At 56.6% G+C, this 19,185-nt stretch overlaps 8 protein-coding genes across 8 annotated transcripts; 3 read left to right on the forward strand and 5 right to left on the reverse strand.

Annotated features, from left to right (window-relative positions):
- Window positions 1–349: 349 nt before the first annotated feature.
- Window positions 350–1,483, reverse strand: K437DRAFT_177883 (uncharacterized protein). Its single transcript, XM_013386213.1, has 2 exons — window positions 511–1,483; window positions 350–426 (listed from the first exon to the last, which is right to left on the reverse strand). Exon 1 carries the CDS (start codon window positions 1,270–1,272, stop codon window positions 595–597), a length of 678 nt encoding a protein of 225 aa, XP_013241667.1. The 5' UTR covers window positions 1,273–1,483; the 3' UTR covers window positions 350–426; window positions 511–594.
- Window positions 1,484–2,510: 1,027 nt separating this feature from the next.
- K437DRAFT_177851 (uncharacterized protein) lies at window positions 2,511–3,712 on the forward strand. The gene is made up of 3 exons (XM_013386214.1): window positions 2,511–2,636; window positions 2,713–2,774; window positions 2,848–3,712. The coding sequence occupies exons 2-3, from the start codon at window positions 2,749–2,751 to the stop codon at window positions 3,395–3,397; spliced, it is 576 nt and encodes a 191-aa protein (XP_013241668.1). The 5' UTR covers window positions 2,511–2,636; window positions 2,713–2,748; the 3' UTR covers window positions 3,398–3,712.
- A 2,323-nt stretch (window positions 3,713–6,035) lies between these two features.
- Window positions 6,036–6,541, reverse strand: K437DRAFT_258301 (uncharacterized protein). The gene has a single exon (XM_013386215.1). The coding sequence runs from the start codon at window positions 6,464–6,466 to the stop codon at window positions 6,218–6,220; it is 249 nt and encodes an 82-aa protein (XP_013241669.1). The 5' UTR covers window positions 6,467–6,541; the 3' UTR covers window positions 6,036–6,217.
- Window positions 6,385–7,099, reverse strand: K437DRAFT_177819 (uncharacterized protein). Its single transcript, XM_013386216.1, has one exon. The coding sequence runs from the start codon at window positions 6,885–6,887 to the stop codon at window positions 6,501–6,503; it is 387 nt and encodes a 128-aa protein (XP_013241670.1). The 5' UTR covers window positions 6,888–7,099; the 3' UTR covers window positions 6,385–6,500.
- A 2,014-nt stretch (window positions 7,100–9,113) lies between these two features.
- On the reverse strand, window positions 9,114–10,672 carry K437DRAFT_269715 (uncharacterized protein; the record flags this gene model as incomplete). The annotated part of the gene is made up of 2 exons (XM_013386217.1): window positions 9,114–9,239; window positions 9,329–10,672. 2 exons carry the CDS (start codon window positions 10,670–10,672, stop codon window positions 9,114–9,116), a joined length of 1,470 nt encoding a protein of 489 aa, XP_013241671.1.
- A 330-nt stretch (window positions 10,673–11,002) lies between these two features.
- On the forward strand, window positions 11,003–13,363 carry K437DRAFT_295624 (uncharacterized protein). Its single transcript, XM_013386218.1, has 2 exons — window positions 11,003–12,287; window positions 12,401–13,363. The coding sequence occupies exons 1-2, from the start codon at window positions 11,111–11,113 to the stop codon at window positions 13,108–13,110; spliced, it is 1,887 nt and encodes a 628-aa protein (XP_013241672.1). The 5' UTR covers window positions 11,003–11,110; the 3' UTR covers window positions 13,111–13,363.
- Window positions 13,055–16,126, reverse strand: K437DRAFT_258305 (uncharacterized protein). The gene is made up of 2 exons (XM_013386219.1): window positions 13,829–16,126; window positions 13,055–13,726 (listed from the first exon to the last, which is right to left on the reverse strand). The coding sequence occupies exons 1-2, from the start codon at window positions 16,032–16,034 to the stop codon at window positions 13,242–13,244; spliced, it is 2,691 nt and encodes an 896-aa protein (XP_013241673.1). The 5' UTR covers window positions 16,035–16,126; the 3' UTR covers window positions 13,055–13,241.
- A 243-nt stretch (window positions 16,127–16,369) lies between these two features.
- Window positions 16,370–19,136, forward strand: K437DRAFT_295626 (uncharacterized protein). Its single transcript, XM_013386220.1, has 3 exons — window positions 16,370–16,496; window positions 16,651–16,695; window positions 16,842–19,136. Exons 1-3 carry the CDS (start codon window positions 16,493–16,495, stop codon window positions 18,872–18,874), a joined length of 2,082 nt encoding a protein of 693 aa, XP_013241674.1. The 5' UTR covers window positions 16,370–16,492; the 3' UTR covers window positions 18,875–19,136.
- The last annotated feature ends 49 nt before the right edge of the window (window positions 19,137–19,185 follow it).

A 19,185-nucleotide genomic window follows, 5' to 3' on the forward strand; every position in this document is an offset into this window, starting at 1 on the left:
TGTTCCGCCCACAATATCTTTCAGGCAGCACTCTCCTGCACTCTCGGTCACTGCAAGGCGCGCACTGGAATTACGATTTGAAATCGGCGTGGGGGATCATGCGAGCGGCTGTCGCTGCGACCTTCCCTCGCGCTGACATGCTATGCCACGCGTTACAACAGTTCCACCTCAAGAATGAATTGCTCTAATGTGCTGAATTCCCGAGGGAGGATGGGCGAGCACACGGATGCTAGACTGGTGGTGAGTATCCCCGACTCTGGGATCGAGCGCATCCTGCAATTCATGCAATGGCCCACTGCCCACGCACAGTGAGGACGCCTTGTCCTCACTCCCCAGCACGCCGGCTGGCTCCCATCCTTGCCGGCGAAGACGGCTGACTTGACGCGCTGGTCTAAAGAGTATCAAGCCTCCCGCAGGGTGGTGCCACTGCGAGCAGCGACGGGAAGTCGCGAGCCAGCGGGTGTAAGTCAGCACGTGCACGTACACCACGGGTACTTTGGCCCTACGGACGCAGCTTCCGTAAGGACTTTCATCTTCCTGGTCCTGGTAAACCGGGCATCGAAGTTCATCGCCACTGGTGCGGTCGATTCCCGCTCAGCGCACGCCGCGGCCGCCGCGTTGCACGCTCTTTGGTGCGAACCCTATTGTCCGCCTGCGGTGTTGACTTCCGATTACGTGGTGGAGTTGAAGAGCAAGGTTGTCGCTGCCTATTTGTGCCCGCAAGCTGCACACTCGCGCCCTCCTCTGCCTGAAATCCGTGCGTGTCAAGAAATTGAAAATGGGTTGCGGGTCTGCATAGCGGATCCGTGATTCATGAAAATGTTGCAGGAAGTCGGCTGGCCTCGTCTGCTTGACGTGGCCATGCATGCGTTGAAACCCACGCACTCGGAGGTAGCTGGGGCGCAACCTGCGGTCCCGTTCTTTGCTCAGGTGGTCCGCACGCCTGCCAAGGCCCACACACACGCATCCCGCGATTGCTCTCTCACCGTAGCATAGAAGAAACCTGTTCCGCGATGCTGGCATGAACCGGCGCGCTGTGCGGCACTGTCGTTGGTATGACCATTTCGATCGGCAGCAGCAGCTCATGCGCTTCCCCGTCCAGACAATGTTCAGGAAGGCAAGCTGGCGGGCGGAGTCGCTGGGAAGGAATCTGCTCCGCGTGGAGGATCCCTTCATTGCCAAGCAGGTGCGTGACCCTGGGTACGCGCTGGCCGACGGCACCGGACGATTGCTTCGGCGAGCATCTACTATAACTTGCAAAGGTGAGGGCATTGCGGGAAAGGACCAAGATAATCACGTGACCACGCATATTCTACTGGGCGGAAGCATAGGCCCAACCATCGGCCATTCACTAGCGTCTCCCCTCATCTTGTCACTAATGCTCAGATATGTTATACACACGTGCATGCTCCTCGGGCTTCTATCAATCTACCCATTATCTCTGCCTTCGTAGAGGGCCTCTGCACCTATATGGATATCTACTGTGAGCGCCGACAGTCGCAACTCATCTATCTGCTTCTGTTCTTGTAACCTGACACATTTGCCTCGTCTGGAACTCTGACTTATGCACTTGCCTGTCTTTCCGACTCACATCTCTCTGTATTCCCTTCAGACCAGCAAGCATATTGTATTCGACTGGGCAAAGGGGTGTACAGCTCAAGCGTGCCAACAGAAGCAGAGCAAAGATGCCGCTTCGCCAGGTTGTCTCGGACCTTAGGGGCCAACAACCTGCGTCTGAATCCTCGGCTGCTGAGCCGACAATCACGACAGTCGACAACATGCCATCAAATCTCTCGCGGACGCCTTCAAGCGTCGCATCGATTCGAAGCATCATCTTCCGACCTGGTTCCATTTTGCACGGTTCGATTCGCTCTCCTGCCGGCACGCTCGGGTGCCCTGGTGGCTACCAGGATGTGCGCGTCACACTGCTCTGCCAGACCGAGCTCGTCCGCTCTTCCACCGCTGGGAGCTACTCTGACGGCGCACGCATGTAGATCACCGGTCTCCATGTCGCACTGCAGAGGGAATAATAGGAACGCAGTAAGAGAGCAGGGCATGGGTCCTTGGCGAGGCGCTCGCGTTCGACTACGCAAGAGATGGCCCGAAGGATCCCGTGGACGAGACGGGGTTTGTCGACGTTCCATTTGAGTTTACATTCCCGGAGAGGTTCGGCGACATGGAACTAGTGCCCAATCTTCCAACATACATGTGAGATTGCGCTGCGTTTGTGGCATCCACACATGTACTAAATAAGATGGCACTTCATTCAGCGAATACTCGATCAAGATTACCGCGAACATGTACTCGGAGGAGCGAATCATCAAGTATATCATCGACAACCTCAACATCGCCTCAGCACAAAACGCGCCGCTTGGTAGTGCGCAAATGATTTACCCCACCTTCTTCATGCAAGCGCCAAGGGTCCCCCTCGCTTCATCACTAGCAGGTTGGAACCGGGAGGCGGTAAATCTTGTTGTTGTGGTACCTAAGAAAGCGGGTGCCCGTTGGGGACTGTTTGGTGGTAAATGCAGGAGCGCAAGTAATGAACAGCATTGGGGGAGCGTCGAGATGGTGCTACATGCTACATACGCATGCGATGCTGGCTGTTCCAGGGATCGACTTTCCGGTAGTGTTCGGTAAGTGAATGGTACAAGGTTCCGTTAGGTCAAGTCCAGGCAAACTGACATGGTCGGGTGTTAACGACTACCGCAGAATACATCGCTCGTGCCCCACCTGGCTTTGCATCAGATGTCTTTCATTGGAAAGAACTTCATGTGAATGCGAAAGGCTAGCTCCGTTCAAGCGCCGCTCGTTTGCTGATCACAGCCTTCTATCTCCATATGTCAGCCGGTGCTACCAAACGCTCAAATCGAAGGAAGCTCCTATGTTGCAGGTGCAGAGTCGGAGAAGGAGGAGTGCTACCCTCGTACGACTCTCTTCGCTTGTGTCCCTAAGGAACGAGGCGGCGATCATGTGCAACGGAGACACCCGATGTACGTCTATCGCCAGTCCATTCGCTGGAACGACTGACACCTGCGAGTGCAGAATTGCGGCAGAGCCATACATACCAAGGTCGCTGGCGCTTTCGATTTGCCAGGGTACGGCTGGAGCGCGCCATACACTGAAGACGCGGGTCCAGGCTCTCCATCACCCGTGTTGGCGACAAGGCGTTTGTCAAAGCGTGGATCACTTTGCCGACAGACGCGATGCCGACGTACCGGAGTCAGCACGGGACGATCAGCGTTCGAACGTATCTGTCCGCGTCGACGAAGCTGCATGGCAAGACGGAGAACGAGGCGATGAATTACCGCCACCTCAGAGCCGTGGCGTCCATCGAGGTGCGGAACATAGCTACAGAGAGGCCGCCGTTCGGCGTTTCGCAGTGCTTGGTGCATGATGACGGTCGGGAGGATTCCCCGCCGCCCCCTTACACTTCATGAGAAGAGAAATAGGGCAATTTAATGCGATTCACTCACTGCCCCTATTTTACGCTGACCTGCCGAACATAGCGTACGAGCTATCAGCTCGGTTACATCGGCATGCAAACAGATATACGCGCCGCAGATTACTCATGCAACAGGTAGGGCGCATTTGGTCGGATGGCCGTGCACAGGTCCCTGCATAAGTCGCTTCTCAGAAAGAAAGAATCAGTGCTCCAGTAGGCACTTGAACTGCGGCAAGAGGCACGCCTGTATAACAAGGTCATCCCTCCCGCCTTCAACAGAAAAGTATAGAATGTAGTCAACCTTCCGTTTCCTAATGTCTCTGCCACTTCTGAGCTCTTTCATCAACTTCCCTCAGGCATCGATTTAGGTACCATCAAAATGTTGCAGGTTGCTATTTAGTGCCTCCCAGGACCGCCGATGCACAGTGCACCCAAGAAGCTGGTTTGGGTATTTGGGTGCCGCTAGCGGGCTTGGCGCAGCTCATGGGAACGGATGGCCGCAAGCATGCAATGCCTTGCAAAGCCCGGCGAAACCGAGTTCTGGCCAACGTCCTTTCAACTGCATGCAGCTGAGTCGTACCTTCAAAAGAGTTGGACAAGTGGCCATACGTGCGCCTATCACAGGCAAGTGAACAAGCATCAATGCCACTGCATCCGCAATCTTCACTAGCATCATCTGACACATTCTTCTCATCGGTCCGGTGGCAAACTTAAACAATGCTCTTCCCAGCTCAGAGCCATAGCGTCTTGGCGATGGATACTTTATCGCCGACGCCTTGGCAATTAAGGGTTGCAATCGACTAAGCTGATTTCACGTCACCTTTTCGCCTTCGCAGACTGGAGTCTATTATCGCCGCTGATCTAGCGTTATATCCCTGACAATGCGGAAAAGATGTAAGACGTCTCAACCTTGCTTTCCTCTTTCTTTCCCCCAACGTCAGATCTGACTCAAAATATGAGAGCGCTCGTCCTACGTATCCCTCTCAATGCAGCTCGACTGAACAAGGTGGGCGAGCTCGACTTGACGTTGGAATGCATCCTCATCGGAGTGATGTGAAATATGCCCCTCGGTATGGAAAACTGCATCCAGTACTCCCTGTGCTACACCTAGAGCAAGGATAATGGGAGGGAGCTCAAGTTCTTCAACTTTGTGCTGAAGATTTGGGACGTGACGATTACCGTGTACGATTTGCATATAACGTATTCCTACCCCGGTGACGCCCACGTTGATTTGCTTTTTCGGAACGTCAGATGTTCATGATCGCCTACCGAATTTTAGCAGCACCCATTTTGGTGGTATTCCCTACTCGCACAAAACCGATGTCCCCTTCGCGGCAGATTCGGCGATAACTTCCGGTATTGGCTTCTTATGCCAGCTTTGCTTCTCATGGTACATTCGAACGCTGTCAAAAGCCATAGGATGCTGACCATCCTCTGCGAAAGGATGTGTTCATTGTGAAGGTATTCAGCGAATTTCGACGAATCTGCCTCATTGTTATCATTTAGCTGCTCCTTGCTGCTGCTGCCGACACTGTTCTCATGATCAGACTGATCTGGACGCGCCACAAGAGTCGAACGGGCTTCAAGCAACCTGAGAACATAATCACCGAGCTAAGCAAAGCCACCCTGTTTACTGGCCTGCTCACCACCACCGCTCGCCATCATTGACCTGATCTTTGTCCTCGCGAGCGCAACGTATCTGCGCCTGATTTTCGATCTTCCACTTGCAAAACTCCACGTCAATTCACTTGTGTCAATGTTGAACAGCCATCGGGCCATCGTACTTCGCTCTCACACAACCAACGGCAGTGGCTCACGGGATCATGGCCTGTTCAACTCGGAGGCATAATTTGGAGGCGCTGCCAGCAGTCGGAATGAGCTAAGCAAAAGCCCGCACGCCGCTTCATTCGGCCGGAAGAGTGCTTCGAGACAGCTGTCGTTTCTGCTCGGCCAACCCCACAATCGGGAGAATCTCGCTAAACGGCACAAGAGCCAGACGGTCCGCGAACTACATGAAGATACAGTCGACGATCACTCGCCTTGGCCACCAGCATGGACACTGCAATTGGGCGCGAAGGCTCCGCCAGAATCCACGAAGGCTGGTGCTGTCAGCAACTAGCCCTGTGCAGGCGACACAAAAGCAAATCTTGGGTTGAATGGGACTGGAAACAGCTCAGCCTCATTGGTCGATACCCCTTCTGGAGGATATCTGGTATTTGTTTACAACAGGCGAGCCTATCTGGACGCCCTAGTTGGCGGCTGCACACGTCCCTTTTCCGACTGACAGGAAATGTTGCTACCCATTGGCTCTTTATGTATTGATAGGATAATATGAATTCATGACCTTTGGGTTCGAGCTCAGAGTTTCTAAGCGGCCGCCTCGGAACCCTACCTGCGGCATGGCTTGGCCAAATAACGAGTGCTCACTTTGGTTCACACTTCAGCGAAAATTCCTTGCATGGGGCGGAGGCGATCCTGGCTTTCCGCGTCAGCACTCGTCAATTATTCTCTCACAACAGGCCACGACAAAAGCTTCGCCGCGCTAAATCCACAATGTCTCGATTATCACATTACCTTAGGTGGTGCCCTTCTGAAGGACACCAAGATTGAAGCATGATCGAATGGATTCCTGTGAGGGAAACGAATCCAAGGACAGAGCGGTTGCTCCGTACCTCGGAATCCTGCTACTTGCAACGGAGCTGCTCAGGCAAAACAAGCCCAGCACGTTCTGCTCCCACGGCAAATACCTCCGCTGAGATGCATGTGCTCAATTTACCATTTGTTTTCAATCCAGAGCTGTTCACCGTACGGCTGAAATGGTAGGTAGCCATCGGCATTAGGTCGAATCGGGGGCCGTTCCTGCGCAAGAAATGGGGACGCTTCCAAAAGCAGAACAGAGGGAACCAGATCCATTAACAGACCCATATCCAGACCCCGTTTCAGATCCTGATCTGCATTCGCCAACGGCGAGACCCGAAGGGCAGACATCAGTAGCAGAAGGGACACCAATGGTCGAAACATCAGTGCCAGGGCTGGTGTGAGGAGATCTGGATGTTCAATCAGTGCCGTCACCAAAGCCGGACCCGGACTCTACGTCTGTACCCGTGTCTGGTCCTGTGTCAGCGCCGTCATCAGAGTCAGTGCTAGAGCCAGAGCCAGAGTCCGAGTCCGAGCCGTTGCTCCCTTGGCTGATTCCGTCGCTATTGCCGAACGCACCGCCTGAGGAAGAGCCGGTACCAGACAAGTAATCAGCGCAGCATACCCACCGTCCCAGTCGTGCGTCTGCTTCGGCGTCGCTTCTTATCGACCACGCTTGAGGGCAGCAAACGTGCATCAGTTTACCACCGCAAGCAGAACTGCAACATGCTCGAGGGTGCCGTATGTGAGGAAGCATACGGCGAACGAGGACAGCATACTTCGAAATTGATGGTGTGGACAGCATGGACAATGGATATCAAATCCTGTGTGGAGTTTCCTTCTCAACCAACGAGAAACGACTCTAGATTTGAAAATTCTTGAAAAGATGAGATATGATTGGAGACCAGCTCAAGGGGAGGAAGCGAAGAACCGTAAAAAGATGTTCCACGTGGGGCGGGAACATTTATATTTTGCATCGGTCAAACAAAGTAAACGGGAGCATAACCAGAAGGCGTGCCGAAGATTCAGAAATGGCGTCGGTCGGTGTGACCAGCACCACAGCACCGGGCGCCCAGAGGGTCATATTAACAAGTTGTGCCTAATTGCCCAAGCTCAGCAGACTGCGAGGCGCAAGGAGAAATAACCAGTAGTAGGCGTCATTCGCGTCAGGCTCATGACCTTGGTATAATGCAGAACAGACGTGTCCGAGCCCCAATTTCCAAGATGAATCAAACGCGTACTCGCACCCGCGCGGATGTGTGGGGCATCCGCACGATTGGGCATTGCGCTGGGTTGCATTTCATTCGCAAAACACACCCATTCCTGACGGTAAAGGATGAGGCGAACGAACGGACGTGGGCGTCGTCAACTCGCCCATCGGCTGATGGGGTGCACGTAGCAGCCTCGGAACCCCTGACAGCGAAAAAAAGAAATATATAAAGCCCAAAAAAGAATGAAAGAACCGCTAACGCGACGCGTTCAGGCTCTGTACTGGAGAAACACCTCTTTGAATCCAACATAGACTTTCTGGTCGTCATGGAAGACCACAGATATTGCAGCTGCGGTTGCAGATGGCTTCTTGCGCAAAGGGTCGTCTATTTTCAAAGCATACAATGTAAGAGCTTGTGCACGGAGTGGAGCCAGCTGAATCCTATCGAAACCAGTAACAGATCCATCACAATGGCGCTCGAAGCCCTGCTGTCCACCTTGGGCAACCCGTCGTCCTTCGGTATCGCATCCACCTCTACATCGTCGACAGGTGTGCAGCATGACCTCCTCGATCCACTTACTCGCGCATTGCTAGACGAGCTAACTATCAGGCGTGAGCACATCGCTGCTGCAAGGCTCGAAGTGGAGTTTTGGCAGAGTCCCCGTGGCAGAGAGTTGGAACGAAAGTATTTTTCCACAAATGAAGCTACAAGCAAAACGGTGCAAGCGGAAGATAGTGCGCGCGATGCTGCCAGGGTGAAGGAGCTAGATGAGCAGCTCAAGCAGGCAAAGACGCGCTTGGAACGCGCACTCGATATGGAAGCAGTAAAGAAAGCGATTCTGACACAGTGAGCCCATTGGCATCGAACGACCCTGCGGGGACGGCGTCTCATCGTTCTGCGCCTGACTTCCTACGTTTCAACAGCGCTGACGATCAGCATGCCGTAGTAGCGACCATGTCAAGCACCAGCTTCGAGGAACACACGCTGCCAAGTCCGCTAGAGACAGCCAACCGACCACTGCACGATCGACGCAAAGCGAGTGATGTCAGCCGCTTAGCGAATATTCGAGCTGCGAAGCGCCCCTTGAACGATGATGCAGCATCAACGAACCCAGCTGAAGCGATCCTGGACAAAGGCGGCCTCACCGCTACAGCAGCGAATTCCGATGACGGCCCCAGCGGCAGCATGGTCAGCGGGCAAAATGTGCGTTCCCTCATCAGCAAACGAGACACACTATCTCTGCAGTTGCTCCACCGGCATGCCGAGAGTGCCTCTTTGCGCGAGCAGACAGCAGAAATGCACAAGCAGACCCTCATAAACCGTGTTGAACTAGCGCTGCTGCTGGAAAGGCTACGCGTCATGTCCAGAGAGTTGAAGGAGCAGCGAAAGAAGCTTGAGTCAAATACAGGCACAGCGGCGGGCGACATGATGTTGGCGTCCGAGACATCGCTGGGAAATGCCAGCATCACCGGCAGCGCCTCTACGCGCGCAGGGCGATCGCGGATCGGCAAGCTTCGCGATGCGCTGCAAGAGGTGCGGGATAAAAGTGAGATGGTCAAAGGCGTGCTCCGCGGCATCATCCTCGAAGGCGGATTGGACTGGGTGAGAGATGAGGAACTCCAAAGGCTGATGATGATCATCGGTGATGAGCATATCGGCTCGGATGAGGATATCGGCTTGAGTGATGAAGAGGAAACAGAGCGGGAAGAGTGACGTTACCAACCGGCACGTAGGATCGGGTGTTGAACACTGTTGTAACATTCAACGCGCTTACTTCGTCTCTAATGCATAACTTCTCATATATATGCTCCTTTCTGGCATCACCGCCAGACTCGCACATGTTTCGTCAAGTTCTGCACGACACGTACCTCAGTGCGATCGCCCTTGACGATCGCTCCGTCTATACAAGCTACACGTGCGCGCTCCTCCCCTTCGCCCTCATTTCCCTAGCAAGCAGCCAATGGCACGTAGTTTGTGATTTGAAGGTCAGACCGAGGTGCACAAAAGCAAGCGAATGAGAGCGCAGGACACTCACAGCCAACCAGATGTATCCGCCAGTTCGATAGTATTCGACAACATACTCGCCCTGGCCATCCGTCGCCAATTCGGCAGCCGCATCATCTGGGAGAGGATATGTCAGCTGAATGTGCTTGCCTTCGTCATACATAGCCGCCATTATCGGACTCAAGCGCATCGCGGCGAAGCGCTGCTTTATGTCGAAAGCCTCGGAAGGGGAGGACCAGTCGATCGGGCCTGAAGACAGGCTCTTGAGCGACTTGATGGCTGCTTGCACCGCTGGATCGCGCGCTGGGCGTATGATCACAACGTCTAGAGCATTGGAAGGGCGTGAGAGGCCGCAGCGAATGGCTTGCCACTCGTCTTGGCTTGGGCACCTGAAAGCAGCGGTAGACTTTGCGGCAGAGAAGGGACCAGGTACAAAAGCCGGCTCGAGTCTGTCAGTTGTCAAGGCTGCAAAATAGAAGAAAGGACCTTCGATCTGTACATGATCGGCTGGTTCTTGTAGTGATTCGGAGCGCCAGCTTCGACTCCGCGCGTCGTATTTCTCGACGCTGACCTCGCCACCATGGTCGTCCTTCTGGTAAGGCAAAAGTCGTACGGTCCCTGATTGCTGTGAGCGAGTCTCTGCTGTACTCAGTATAGCCGAGGCAAGCGGATAATTCGTCCAGCGAGTGGCGTTCATACCAGCCGCAACTTTGAAGCGCTCCACACCTGGATACTTGGCGCGCAGGTCGGCCGAGTCTGAGTCGAGCAGGATGGACGCATGGAACGCGTGTGAGGTTACGAGGTGCGAGACGAGCTCTTTCGCCGCGGATGTTTCGTCTGCTGAGGAAATGGACGCCTTGGCGAGCGTCAGTGGTACCGATGTTGCTGCTGATGGGCTTGAAGACGGAAAGCTGTGACACAACGATGACAGGAGGGCTTTGAGCGACCGCAGGCGCCAGCCGTGTTCTGTGTCACAGCTGGTGGTACCGTTTGATGCTGGCTGCACATGCGGTGGATACAAGCCGGCAAAGAGTGCGTTTGCCGTGCCCGTAGGTACCACTGCCAATTCGATCTGAGGTAGCTCTTGTGATCTTGCTTTGTGGAAACGGTTGATTCCGTTGAGCACTTCATGAGTCGTGCCGTCTCCCCCCAGCAAGGCGATCCTAAGAGACAAGCCATCCGTGCGTTCAGCAGACTGGAGGAGGTCGTACGTGATGTCAGAGGCGTGCCCCGGCCTTGCTGTGCGGCGTATCTGGTATTCGATTTTGGGTTCTTGACGCTTCAGAAGGGGGTCCACTGCCGAGCTAAGAATCGACTCGGCCTGCTGGCCTCCCGAAACCGGGTTGAGGATGACATGCAGCTGCGCACGCATCATCTTCGACGGCGCCCCCCGCTCGTCCTGGAAACTTGGGTAAGGTGGAATTCTTGCTCAGCTATCCACCCATCACAAAAGGATTCGTTACATCGGATACGCCTTTGACTGCGGATATAGGAACCATTCTCCACGGTTTGAACAAGCGATCAACCCCGCTTGTGGCTGGCGTTCATTCTATGGACTTACTAATGTGACCTTAGTTTATTCACAACGGGCCCAATGTGACTGCGCACGGACCCACAGACACAAACTTCTACGCGGGTGTGCACCGCCTCAAATTGCTCGAGGTGAGGTCCAGCTCTCCCTACTATCGCACCAACTTCTGCCAATGCTCGATATAGACAAGCGTCGCTCAGCCTGTATTCACGGAGCGCTTTTCCATGGGGAGCTTTGAGAACTTTGTTATAGATCGCTCTCCCGGAGAAGATTGTACCAGACATGCCGGCCCACGAGAAAAAGGGATCTTCCGCCGGCGCAATTGACCTCAGTGCCCTTGGCGACGCCCTGGGCGAGGGGCCTGATACAAAGAACGACCGAGCCAAGACAGACACGGACGAAGCAGGGTACACGATCGGAGACGACTCGGACTCAAGTCCTGCAGAAGCGACCGGCGGCAATAAAGACAAACAGGACAGGGAAGCAGCTAACGCCTCCACTTTGGGTGCCCAGTATAAGGTTCCAAAACTACCCATCACTGGCGGCGAGGGGGAAAGGATCAAGTCAAACATTGCCGTCATTCGGCATATCAGCGCGGAAGAACGCAATAGAACTCAATCCACCCAGGATCAAGGTCAAGGCAACTCATTTTCAACTCTTTTGCAAACGTCTGCGCGTTCAAACTCGCCTTCCGCAGATGCACCGGCAGGAGCAGTATCAGCAGTCGTAGATGTACCCGGCACTGAGCATGCCCAAGGAGGTGGTTCGGACGTCGATACGCTAATTGCGATGTTTCCCGATCTTCCCCGGGACACCATCTCAGACATACTAAGCGCACACAGCAATAACGTCGAGCAGACTGCGAACATCTTGCTCGGCATGAACGATTCCAGCGCAGAACAAGGCCAACAGTCAGCTGGCACACGTGCAGGTACAGACAGAGACGGTGCAGGATCCGAACAGGGTGCAGCATCGAATGAGCAGGAGGCCACGCGTAACGACGAGGCGCTCGCGAGGGCGTTGATGCAACAGGAGCAGGAGGCGCTGGCGCTGGAAAGGGAGCAGCATTTGCGCAGTCAACAGCAATTATTCGAATCGGGTGGAGGACGTGGAGGGGGTAGTGTCGGGTCTGTATTTGGTTTCGGGAGAGCACAGCAAGACCAGCAACAGCAGCAACCCAAGCCTGAACGGACATACGACGTCAACACTCTCAACTACCAGCCGAGAGTTCGGAGAGGCAATTCTGCGCAAGGCGCCCCGGCGCCAGTATTCGCTGACCTTGACCAGCAGCATCATACCTATCAACAACAACACCATTGGCAGAAGCAGAAGCAGCAACTACCATCATCACAGCAGCAGCAGCAACGGCCCGCTGGTCATATGTCCAGGCCAGGAGGTGTCTTGCCAGGAAACGCCGAGGCTAAGCAGTGGAGTGAAGACATCAACCGCTTCGCAGAGGGTACGTAAGATGCTCTTCTTCGATCTGCAGTTTCTTCATTTGATGCCGTAGTGAGATTAGTCTCTGACTGGACCTATTCTGTTTCCTCTCTGCCTCTGTTGTGCTGTGCACAGCCGGAATCGCGCGAGCAGCATCCACTTTCTCGTCGTTAAAAGCACGCGCAAACGCAGCGCTCGCCGAGCGTCGACAGCAAGGTGCACAGCAGCATCAACAGCTATCAAACGGGCAGACCCTCGGTACCTCTGGATCTATCACATCACCTGCCACCGGCAACCAGAACCAGCAACGCTCACCGGCCCTCGGAAGCGCAGGCGCGTACGATCGCGACCCAGCGCCTGTCGGTGACGAGGAGCTCGCGAAGATCCTCGCTGTCAGTGGCAATGGTGGCGGCGGCGGCGCGCCCCAACTCGTGGCCCGCAACTTGGGCGGCACATTCGCCAGCAGCACGAGCAAGCCTTTCCTCGAGCGGTATGGCGGCGGCAGCCACAACGGTGCGGATGGCAACACTGGGGCACGCGCGGCTGCACGCACACCTGTGCGGTCCAATAGCGGTGCGGGGGCAGGTGCCGATACAGAAACGGGCAAGCTCAGCGGTTGGGATGCAGTCGGGCGGACAGGCGAAGCTGTGCAGGACGCGAGCGCAGCCACTCCAATCCCGTCAGCTCCTGCTGGCAGAATCGCCATCCACGACAACACGGCGAAAGTGGCGGCTGCATCTGCAGGCATAGGTCTAGCCGCAGGTGCAGCGTTGAACGCTGACGAAAATGATGGCTCGGATTCTGATCTCGAGTATGTCGCGAATCCGTTCGAGGATGAAGAGTGATGAGGGTCGAACTGGCCGCAAGCAATGGGTGCAGCTTGCTGTACAATAGCCAAGGGGGGTTACAACAATGACGACGGAAAGATCACGGACTTTGTACTTCTTCTGCGCCTCCTGCCTTCCTGGACGTTGGTTCAAGCGTACCCTTCGTCTACCTCCATGAACATCTTCTTTTTCTCCTCTTTCAGCCTCTCCTCCTCTTCATCTGTATCGCAATCGCTGTACACCCTCTTGCGTTTCCCTCCAGTGGCAATAGAAGCTCTTTGCTCGGTAACATTGTTTTCGTCTTGTTCTGATCCAAACTTCGCGTCCGAGCTGAGCGCGACCTCCTCCTCGCTCGTCTCGTCGAAAACTCCCACCTCGGCCTCCTGGCGCTTGCGGTCTGCGCGTTGACTGGGCGTTTCATCTTCCAGGCCGTGCTTCTTCTTCCGTCTGAACATCTCTTTGGTTGCCCCAGTCGTGGCGCTTTTACCCTTGGCAAGCTTGCCCCTGCAAACGGTTACGAACTTCTTCTGCACCTCGTGCAGTGGCTTGCGGTCCGGGTGCAGCGGCGCAATCGAGATGCGCTTGCCAAGGCCCGGGCGGCGGGCGCTTCCGGGTGAGAGCATTGAGAGCAAAGCTGGAGCCGAGTGGAGATGCAAGGAAGATATGTGCATGATGTGTCGGCGGGTCGATCGCTCGCAAGTAGCGCAGCAGTGGCAAAGGGTAGGAAGGCACTCACATCGACCGTAGAAAGACGCTTTCTTTTGTGTCTGCGTAACGTGTTGTGTGCCTGCCGCGGCAGCCACTGCAACAGTCCCCGTTCCCGCACGCGCAGCGCGTGGCGTATCATCATTCGCACTCGCAGCAGCCGACCTTGAAGGCGCCGTGCCAGTGTCTGCAGCCTTCTCCCCTAAACGATACGACGGGTCCTTTGTGGCATCTAGCTTCTCTTCCTCCTCTTCATCCTCACTCTCGTCAACACATTTATCAGCCTGATTTGCCCTTGTGTCTTTTGCGTCACCCATGCTCTCGCCCTTGCTTCTCTTCTTGTTGTCATTGCGACGCAAGCTCAGTGTTGGATTCAGCAACGGAGCGGTCCTGCTTCTCTTCGCAGCACTAGCGTTGGCGCTGGCAGCAGCGCGAGTGCACGGCGGTGGTTCGCATGCAAGCTGAGTGTCTCTTGCAACCTGTAGTTGCTGGTGTTGTTGTTGTGACTGTTGTTTGTGTGGCTGGTCGTCGTCGTCGTCGTCTTCTTCTTCATTTTCGTCCTCCTCTTCTCCCGGAAACGCGGTGGCGTCGGCTTTACGAGTAGCCCGCTGCAGAGGAGTTTCCTTGCCCTTCTCTGTAGCTGCAGGACCAGCAACAGCATTCTCGTCATCTTCAGCGGCCGCCTTGCCTTTTCCTTTCCATTTGCCTTCCGCCTGTGCCTTCTCCTTCGCCTTAACTTTTCCGCGCCTCTTGGAGGGCGCCCAGCCGTCGAAGGTGCTGTCCGAGCCTGCGTAGCCAAGAGCAGCGGCAGCGTCGAGCATGCCAATCTCGATGACGGCCGCCTCTGTATCTGCATTCACATGCTCTCGGCCAGTGGAACCGCGGGTGGGCGCGCTTCGCATGCTCGGAGCTGTATTTGCTCGCGCTGAGGATGCGGCCTTGCCCCTGCCTTTGCCCTTTGCCTCAGCCGCTCCCTTGCTGTTCCTCGTGTCTTCGTCATCGTGTTGCTCCTTCATCATGTGCTCGTCCTTGAACACCTGCCGCTTCCCTTCGTCCCCTCCACCAATCCCCATATCATCTTCATCGTCGCTGTTCAACATCGCACGCCGCCTGGCTGTGTTTCGATCTCCTCTCCTCCCAGCCGCCGCAGGGAAAGCGGACTTGGTGAATTTGCTCTTGTCGACAGCGGGTAGCCAAGACGAAGTCTGTGCTCGCGTAACAAAGGCGGGCGCAAGGGAAACCATGCTGCCTGAGTTGTGTGACGCAGTTCTTGTATCGTCTTCTTCGAATTTTCTGAGGTGATCTTCATCATCGACGTTATCTGCAACGGCTACAGCCGGAATATCGTGGGCCCTTTTATCCGCACTGATAATGCCTTGCTTCTGCTGTCGTTGGCGTTCGGGTCGTTGCGCAGCCGGCGAGGTGAGCGCACGTCCAGCGCACCGGCGTCTTGCCATCGTGCTCGCCGTGCTCTTCGCCTCGTCTACCTGCGCCTGGAATTCCGTTGGCGCCACAGATGCAGAAGACAAAGACAAATCCGAGGACGGCGGTGGTGGGGGCGGTGATGGAGACGATGCCATCTCCGCTGTTTGCAGTGCTTCCTGACTGTCGGGAATGGAGACTGGCTGTGTCTCTGGAAGTGTATGCGCGTTAGAAGATGCACGCGAATGCGTTTGGAAAGTTGAAGGTTGTTGCTCTGCTACCGCTGCTGTTCCTGCTACTGGTGCTCGTGCTCGTGCAGCCGCTAGCAGCAACTGCGAGTCCAAACCCCCTCCTGTTGTTGTGGCTGCTGTTGCCAAGGCAGTTCTGTGCGGGTCTCGAAGAATTCCAGGTATTTCCTCTGCCACTGCAGGTATTTGGCTGCGCATGGCCACTACACCATCGTCGCTGTCCAGCTGCATCAGGTCGAATGCCTTGTGCGCGCCGTTGCTCACAGTGCTAGTGGCTCCTGCCTTGTTGCTGCCGCAGGCGGCAGCAAACGCGTGGGAGTCCGAACCGAGGGTAGACGCAGCAGGCGTCATGAGTCCTCCTGGGCCAAGCGTAGCTGCGTGCTCCTGCTGCTGCGGGATCGGTCGTCCTTGTTGAGCGTCCATCCCGCCGACACGAGCACAAGCCGGCGCAGCAAAGGAGGAAGGCGGCAGCGGTGGCGGTGGCGGTGGCGGTGGCGGTAAGGCGCAAGATGCAGAGGAGGATGCGAGCAAGGCTTCCTGCATGCGCCTCTCCTCGCTTCGCGTCATGGGTGCGTGTGCGTGCGTGCGCGTCTATGGCCGTCAATCTCCTTCTCTACTGCTACCTCGCCTATGCAGTGCAGCTGCTGTCATCTTCACTTCCATACAGGGTCTCTTGGGTGTTTCGGCGCGTCGATTTGACGACACGTCGCGCATTGCCGACGAATACTAATGACGCGACTGCTTGCAGTTGAGGGAAAGAAAGAAAGGTGGAAAAGAAAAAAGTATATTCCCTTGTAAACCACGCCTGCTGACACTCCCAGCCAAATGAATTTTTGGCAGATGGATGAGATCTTCTCTTCGATAATGAGACCGCATCCTCTTCTTCTGCTGCCAACAGCCAAGGTAACCCCTCCGAACACACCAAAAGGAAGGAGGGCAAGCATCCAGACACCGCGCAGGAAGCACCCGTACTTCACAGGAAACCAATCACCCAGACTGCTCGCCCATCGCTCCATTTGATCATCATGGGTGAGCCAATCCCACAGACCGGTCGCTTCTTCCTGCACGCGTGGTCCCCGTGGTGTTGTCACGGAGCCCGACACGCATCAGAAGAAGCAGACCATTCACAGCTATGTATAGTGTCGCATTGCTCACGGACCGAATCCTTTTTCTCCCCTTGTAGCTCCCAAAAAGAACAAGATGTCTCTCACAGACTTCCTCGGTGACTGTGAGTATCTGCGCTGCCAGTCCATGCCTCTTCAGCATGATGCACCCGCATTCCAGAAAGAACAAATGCCGACAACAGGCACTAGTCAACACATGCTCAACCTCCTTTTCGCTCATTTTGCTTCCCTCGTATTCGGACTTCTGCAGCCGGAGGAAAGACGTCGTGGGCGGACGACATGGACGACCTGCCGACCGCACCCGCGCCGCGCGAGTCTTCTTACGCCCGCGGCGGTGGCGATTACCTCTCCTCGATGCCGGACCGCAAGGACCGCGATGCCGCCTTTGCAGCCGGCTCGGGGGCGTACGGCGGCCCGCCACGCGACGATGTGCCACTGCCGACACGCCCGCCTTTCACGGCGTTCATTGGCAACCTCAACTTCGACGTCACTGAGGGTGACGTACTCGACTTTTTCGCTCCGCTGACCGTCACGAGCACACGCCTCGTCAGTGGGCCTGACGGCCGACCGAAAGGGTTTGGCTACGTCGAGTTCGACAGCGTGGACACTCTCAAGGGCGCCCTTGAGCGCCACGGCGGCAGCTTTGGCGGCCGCACCGTCCGCATCAGCGTCGCCGAGCCGCCGCGCACCGACCGCCCAGGCTTCGCGCCGTCCATCGCAGATGAGGCAAGCCAGTGGCGCCGCGCTGGTCCACTGGCAGCAGACGGACCTGGCGGAATCGGGCTGCGCCGTCGCGAATCCAACTTTGGCGGCACCGGCAGCCGCTTTGGGGCAGGAGGCGACGGCCCCAGCGGGTTCGACAGCATGGAGGTTGGCGAGGGTGGACGGCGCGTCGGCTTCGGCAGCGGCTTTCAGTCCGGCGGCCCCACGCCCGAGCGTGCAGCAGGCGGCTTCGGACGCTCGAGGTATGCCGCCGATGCCGCTGGCCCCGGCGGGTACGGCGGGCCTGGGCCGATCAGTTCCGAGCCTGGTCCAGGTGATGAGGCGAGCAACTGGCGGACAGGCAAACCGGTTGAGTCAACCGCATTCGGCAGCGGTGGGCCTGGGACGCCACGCAGTGACCGGCCCCCAGCCGGCAGCAGGCGCGAATCCCTCGCGACAGACATGGATGAAAAGTACGCCGGCCTGGAGCGCATGGGCTTTGGCGCCAAATTCTCGCCGGCCGCCGCACCCACATCGCCAACCGAAAAGCGCGGCGGTTTTGGCTTCGGCGAGCGCAAGAATAGCGCTTTCGGCGCTGGCGCCGCGGGGCTCGGAAGCAGCGGCGACAGGACGCCCGCTGCGCCTGGGCCTGCGGACGAGGCAGACACATGGCGCTCCAGCCGGAAAGGCTCAGTTGCAGCGTCTGCGTCGCGCAAGCCATCTACCTCCGACGCTGCAGCAGCAGGAGGTGATGACGGCAGCGGGCCAGCAGCACCAACGCAGCGTAAGAGGCTCGAGCTGAAGCCGCGCAGCGAAGGTGCCGACGCAGCAGGAGCAGGAGCAGCGACCTCGCCAACATCGGCTGGCACATCGTCCAAAGGCGGGGTCAACCCGTTCGGGAACGCCAAACCTGTCGATGCGGCGGAGCGCGAGCGCCAGATCGAAGAGCGCATGCGCCAGCGCGACGCTGAACGTAAAGAGGAGCGGGAGAGAAAGCGGGAGCGTGAGCTGGAGAGGAAGGAGAAGGAGAAGAAGACTGTTGGCGACGCTAGTACAAAGGCGGGAGCTGATGCACCGTCGACGCCTACGACGGACGGCTCAGTTTCTGCTGAGGATGGTTCAGCAGCAGCAGCTGCAAAGAGGCCGAGCCAGGGTCAGCTCAACCCGCCGACCAACCCATGGAAAAAGGTCGAGCCTAAGGCCAGGCAGCAACCAAGTGAGACTTCAGCGTCCTCATCCCCCACGGCATCCGCTTCAGGGGCGAAAATCCCGCGCGGTGGTGCGCCAGCAGGCGCGCAATGCAGGACCTCTGCGAGCGCTTCCTCGCAGTCGCCGGCGCCTGCTAATGCGTCTGGTGAAGCTGCCTCGACGTGCGGCAGCGAGAAACGCTTCGAGGCGGCTTCCCCCGCTGCGCCACAGCAGCGCGAGTGCGCTGCTCCTGCTACTGGCGCGTGGGGCGGCGGACGCAAGGCTGCAGGTGCACTTGCTGTTGCTGCTGGCGGTGCGCCTAAGGAAAAGGATGGTGCTGACGCAGGCGCTGAGGTCGCAAAGGCTGTCATGAGCGTCGAGATCAAAGAATAGGTGTGTCACGTCCACGCAATCCCTCCCGCACACCTCTACACTGCAAAAGAGCGAAGGGAAATCGTGCAAAGCTCTCGCTACCCACATGCCACAACAACAACCCCCGCGCACATATACATATGACCCCTCGAAAGATGCCGACGATATGCCAGATAAACCACCCGTACGCGGCCCCATCTCGGATCTCCGTTGCATGGAACGACATGAACATGCACGCAGCAATTCCTGTTTTGTATTGTATAGCATCACCGCACGCTTCCTCTTTATAGATCAAGCGCTTCGGCTTCTTGCCGCACATCTGCAGGCAGCCG

Source organism: Tilletiaria anomala (assembly GCF_000711695.1).
Source record: "Tilletiaria anomala UBC 951 chromosome Unknown K437scaffold_81, whole genome shotgun sequence".
In the NCBI taxonomy this organism is placed as follows: domain Eukaryota; kingdom Fungi; phylum Basidiomycota; class Exobasidiomycetes; order Georgefischeriales; family Tilletiariaceae; genus Tilletiaria; species Tilletiaria anomala.